The 5893-nt window shown below is 62.2% G+C and overlaps 1 protein-coding gene across 1 annotated transcript in view; it reads right to left on the bottom strand.

Moving 5' to 3' along the window:
- The window catches only part of INPP5A (inositol polyphosphate-5-phosphatase A), a 170914-nt gene that overhangs the window by 30225 nt on the left and 134796 nt on the right, over positions 1-5893 (bottom strand). Inside the window, exon 9 of the mRNA XM_034986502.1 lies at positions 4719-4803. Coding sequence (XP_034842393.1) covers positions 4719-4803 — 85 coding nt within the window. The remainder of the gene's footprint in view (positions 1-4718; positions 4804-5893) is intronic.

Here is a 5893-nt window from a genome sequence, read left to right as displayed (position 1 = left end):
CTGGGGGCGCCCCTCCCGGACGGGCCTCACAGGACCCGGGTTCCACAGGCCCACCTGGCACCTGAGAGCACGCGCCCGCGTCACGCACTGACAACTGGTTTTGAAATGGCCGCCAGCCTCCAGAAGCGCACGCGTCAGCATCGCTGTCAGGGATGAAGGACAGCAGGTGGGCGCGGCCGGGCAGAGACGGGAGCGCCTGGTACCGCTGTCGCCCTTGTCACTGCGGCCAGCTGAGCGCCCCAGCTGCCACCGCACAAGGCATAAAACATACCCTCCAAGCGGTCCCGCCCGCAGGGCCGAGCCGGAGGCCGCGTTAATAATCCGCTTCGTGCCGCGCGGCCCATTGGTCGGCGCGTGACGACCGTGTCTAACGTGTGCTTTAATTACGGCTCCGGCAGCCAAGTTTGCTCCCAGAACGGTCTTCTCAGCTCTGCTCTGCCAGCTCGCGGGCATCTGTGTGCGTCCGAAACAGGAAGCCGCGGTTCCCGGGGGCCAGGGTCCTCTCCCTCTGCACCAGCGGACCCGGCCCCCTCCCCGCAAGCCGCGACAAGGTCTCCCCGTCCCGCTCGGGCCTGACTGACCCCCACCCGGGAGGCGCCCGCCCCCCTGGCCGCCGGACGGACAATCACAGCCTGTCCCTCACAGCGGCCGCAGCCGCAAGCCGCTCACTGGCCCCTCATTGTTTCGGAGGCAGATTGAGTTAACCTCTGATGACTCCCGCCAGTGTGCTCGCCGCCCCAGGTCCGGGGAGGCTGACCTTGCGCTCCAGCTGGGGCATCAGCAACCAAACCCAAAGCCGAGTCAGGCAGCGGCTTCTCATGGGAGCACTCCGAGGGAAGAGACCCGCCGGGCGGACGAAGCAACCGTGCGCGTTTGCACAAGTCCCCGTCAGGCAGGAGGCGCGTTCCCATCCCCCTGCTTAGGCCTTCTTACCACACGCAGCCGCGGCACCGTCCAGGGCATCCCTGGTCACCAGCCACGCTGACCTCGGGCAACCCGAAAACCACGTGTGGGCTCCTCCTCCGGAACCAAGAGTCGAGGCCGGCACGGCCTTCTCCCCCCACCCCCAGGACCTGGTCTGCAAGCACTGAATGTGGCTGCCCACAAGCAGCTGTTCCAAAAGGGGTCACTGCTGAGGGCGGTCTGCCTGTCCACCCAGGTGGAGAGGAGGTGGGACAGCGCCAGGCCCAGGCCAGTGGTGGGCAGTGTGGGTCAAGCCCCACAGCCTCCTTCTGACCTGTGTCTTTCCTGGGCCGTGCTGTGGTTTGGAAGGAGAGGTTGGGGGCCCCACTCACCTCCTCAGCACCACGGAGGGGCAGAGAGCACTCTGGGCCCCTGGTGGCGGATGCACAGAGGACGGCCTGCGCTCATCGGGGCCTCCTCCTCCTGGCTGCCCACACCCCAGTGCCCACCTGCCCTGTCCACACTGCCAATCTCACGGACGCCCCCAGACTACCCTTGAGAACCAGACAGGACCCCACAGCTCCCAGCCAGGCCTTGCCCACAGGAGACCCCAGCCCAAATCATGCCCTGCTGGCCTCTGGCTGATACTAAGGTCCACAAACACGGCTGCATCCGAAACAGGGCTCTCCTCCAAAAGGCAGGGGCTTCTGAGCACAGGGTCCCGGGAAGCAGACGCTCTGGAGGACGCTGCTCTCAGGTCGCTCTTTTGACTCCCGGGGGGCAGGGAATGGACGGAAAGGCCCTTCAGGAAGAGCAGACTCAAGTGTCCCACCTGCTAGGCAGACCCGGCCCCCACGGCTCTCCTGGCACCCAGGCCATCACCACGGGGGCCGTGCCCCGCGTTCACCCCAGGGCACACGGCAGGCATGCGGGAAACACCCGTGGGACCACTGAGGCAGAGACGCCGGCTTCGAGCAGCCGGCTGGAAAGCGGCAACCAGAATTGGTCTCCAACCCACCCACGGCGTCTGTGAAGCAGAACCACCCACGCAGCCTGCCGAAAACCAACCACAGGCCGTGGTGCAGCAGAGCCCGATGACCCCCGGGACCGCGGCCTTCCATCTAGTAACACCGGGCAGCCTCCCACGGGGGCTCCGGAGACATCGCGACCGTCACAGGGCTGCCCCTGGCACGGGCCAGCTCAGAGGTGAGCAGCTCGGCAGGCGTCCCGCGCGTGCACTTGCAGGGCCCGTCCCCCGAGCCAGCGCGGCCGGGGCGCCCCAGGGGACGCCGAGATGCGCGAGGCTCCACGTAATGAGCGTCTCCACACAGGGCCCCCGAGGATGAGCGTTTCTAACAAGTTCCCATGACACTGTCCCGACAGGAAGCCGTGCCTGACGGTCCCGTCACGGGCTCAGTAGACACTTAATTTGGAAGACAATTAAAAGCAAAGTGAAGTGGGTCAGAGGCCTGGTTGAGGGCCTGGCCCTGAGGGTGGCGGGCCCTGAATCTGCATTCGCCAGGGCCGGACTCAGGGCACCTGGGCTTCCTGAACACCTCTCCTCAACCATCTTCTTGAGCGCCCGACCATGGGTAGCTCAGGCTGACTCCAACTCTCAGGGTTCCCGCAAAATTTCTCATTTTTACAGTTAAAACCCTTTTAAAAGGCCAAGCCAAGCCATTAGCAGATTCTGAGTTTCCAAAAGAGGTGCTTATGCGGTTATTTTAAAATTCGGTAACTGAAGACAGCTTAACTGGCGCCACTGAAATTAGTCACCAGTGAAAGAAATTTGTTCTTTTTCAGTTGAACTCATCTTCAGGTGAACGTTTGCCAAGAAGCGTGTTTACTGTTTAGCGTTCAGTCTTGAGTGCAGGGGAGACGTGTCGTTCTGGTGTTATGGGCTGTCACGGGTTGAAGAGTCCCCCCCAAAATTTGTGTCCACCCAGACCTCAGAACGGGACCTTATTCTGAAGTAGTGTCTTTGTAGATGTAATTAGTTGAGGACCTTGAGATGAAGCCAGGCTGGATTTCGGATGGGCCCCAAGGCAAGGGGACAGCGAGGACGGGGCTAGGAGAGGCCACTTGATGACGACGAGCTGCTGAGAAGCGTTTCCGCTGGTGCTGCCTTCTGTGACCTCCCACACCCTCCCTGTCTACACTGGGAGCCCTCTGTCTCCCCACTACGCGCCCTGGGCCCCCGTGCCTCCCCAGCACCACCACCATGGGGTCTCCTAGCAGAGCAGTCGGCAGGACCTGGATGGATGCGTAGAAATGTTTAAGCTAGAACGTAGCAGTAATGCGTTTATTAACTGACCTCCTCAAAGGAGGGACCACAGAAATGCACAGCTCTTCCCAGTACTTAAAACCGTACTTGGCACCTGATGTCACACAGAGGTGGGAAGGGGCAGACGATGACGCGGGAACGGAGCTTCTCACCATCTGAGCTCCGCAGCCTGACCTCCCTGCATCCCCGCGTCCCCTTGGCTGGAGGTGGGCCAGCCGACTGCCCCGGGTGGGGGATGGGGACAGGACCCCGAGCTGCTGGGCCAGGGCCAGCCAGGCTGACAGAGGACGAGGCTGAGGTCCCAGCACAGGGCCCCGTGGGGTCAAGGAGGAGCAGGCGTATGTGTGCTATCCCACTTCTGAAAATCTGAATCCTATCCTAAGAACAGCATTTCAACAAGACCGACGAGCTCCTGGGCTCGCTAGAGGGCCTGAGATCTGATGGATTCACCCTCCACCCTCCAAGTGAGGAGAGGAAAACTAGCAGAACCAAGCGAAGGATTTCAAAGTCCTGACGGGATTCACTTGTCCGCCCGAAACGCCTGTTGCGGGGTACCCCACGCTCTCCCGGCACGTGGTGCGCGACCACCCATATGCCCCGTGAGCCTGCGCAGTCGGGTGCCATCGGATCGTTACGTGATGGAAGAAGAGAATTTCCGTACATTACTCCTGTCTGTCAGCGTGGAAGTAACATTGTCCCCCTCTCTCCTCCCAGAATCTGGGAGCTCTGGAATGACGGGTAGCCACCCCGCTGACTGTAAGGAACCGCTTCTGCAGAAGACGGACAATGGACGCTGACGGGAAGGTGATGGCTTGGACGGCCCCCAGGTCTCCACCGGGGGCGCCGCGCACCTGGCGTGGGCCGCCGGCCTGTCCGTGCAGGCGTGGTGGCGGGGGCTGGGCTGGGCTCCCCTTTGCTGCAGCTGGTTTTGGGACCGTGGTCACCGCTGCAGGAGTATACCCTGGAGCCTCGGCCCTGAGCCGGAGCCACAGGACCCCCTTCCCGGCCGCAGCGGTGACGCTCTCAGGTCACATGGCTGGGACGGGGCAGGGCCGAGGCTTTCCATCTGCACCTGTTCTTAGCGGGGCATCCCGCCAGGGGCCCCGCGGGTGCACCCAGGAGACACATGGCCTCCAAGCCCCCGGGGATTGAGCGACATCCACGAATTTTTCAGTGAAAGACGGGTTTCCAGCACTCCCAGTGAGGAAGCTGACGGAGCAGCCCCTCCAGCCACGTCTCCCCACTGGCTTGTCCGCTTTTCAACGGCGGAACCTTCCCAGCAGGACATGGCGTCCCCGCGTGGGCAAAGACCACTTGAGCAGCCGCAGAGGTCTGCGGGACTCTGTCCATTTCTATTTCCAGTAACGGCCCCCCTTTCGACAGTAAAACCTCCTTAGTGGGAACATTTGCCTTAAATACAAGCAGTGAGAAGGGCAGGGCTGAACTTGCCCGGGGGGAGCAGACCCTGCCTCTGCAGCTTTGGTTAAAACCCCGACTGCGGGCTCCCGACGAGGCTGGGAGCGGTGCCTACCTCCACCACGGACTTGGAGTCCAGCCGGAAGTTGAAATCGCCAAACACAAAGTAGGACACGTTCTCGAATCGCTGGTCGATGATTCTGGGAGGAGAGAAGGGGACAACGTTACTGGCGTGCCACTCAGCCTCCCTTCCACCTCGCGCCCCTCGCACGTGCCTTCCACGCACTCCTGAACAGCACAGTGACCATGCCGCACGCCCACCAGACACGCGCAGCTCTCTCCACGCTGACACGTGCGTGCCACCAGGGTGTCCTCACAAGTGGGCCAGCGCAGCGTGGAAACTGCATCTGGTAGGAGGTCCAGCCTGCACGTGGGAAGAATGAGGGCCGGGTAGGGGGCTCTCGCGGGGGCACAGGGTCGGGACACCGGGGAAGGACCGCTGGCCGGGGCCTCTGCCGGGCGCCTCCACGACTCCTCCCAGGCAGGACGTACCCTTGAGCTTGCCCTGCAAGTGTTTATGTATCGGCCCCATTTCCATGTTTCAAAGGCATAAAAGCACAGCAACTGCATCTTTTTTTTTTTTAGCTGAGGCACCGCCTGCTTGGAAACATCTTTTCCACCTATTTTAAATTGACCACAATCCCTCTTCCATTTTTCCACTGAGACACGCACACACGGCAAGAGTGACAGCCCCCGGGTCAGCTAGCAGCCGCCTCACAGACCCCTCTTCCCTCGTGGGAAGGCAGGAAGACCGCTCCCTCCACCCGCCCCAACGTGGCAGCAGCGTGATTAATGACCACTGTTCGCTTCTGGAGGCAAAGCAAAGTGCCGGGTTCTTCCGACTGGAGAGCAGAATGCGGACCACCGCTAACTAGACAACCCGCGGAGCAGAACGTGTACTCGGTGCAGAGGAAGGGACGGTCAGGGAGCAAGGCTTCCACGTCACTGCCCGGCCATGGCTCCGCTCACACACTTGCTGGGACAGAGCTGCGAGGCTGCAGGGCACGGGGCGGAGGGCGCATCCCAAACCGTCAGGCAGGCAGAGGCCGGGGCAAAGTCTTAACCAGGTTAACTTGGAAACTTCCATTGGTTACCAAGAAACCTGGTGCATCTCCAGTCCACCTGGTAATGCCTCTCTGTGCGAGCAGTGCCTGGGCCAGCCTGGACGTCGTGCTTGGGCACGGTGTCCCCCTGCCTCGGGCGCCGTGTCCCCCTGCCTCGTCCCCCTGC

This window comes from Mirounga leonina, unplaced genomic scaffold, assembly GCF_011800145.1.
Source record: "Mirounga leonina isolate KUSES-001 unplaced genomic scaffold, KU_Mleo_1.0 Mir_114, whole genome shotgun sequence".
NCBI classification, from domain to species: domain Eukaryota; kingdom Metazoa; phylum Chordata; class Mammalia; order Carnivora; family Phocidae; genus Mirounga; species Mirounga leonina.
This window is presented reverse-complemented; position numbering and strand designations above follow the sequence as displayed.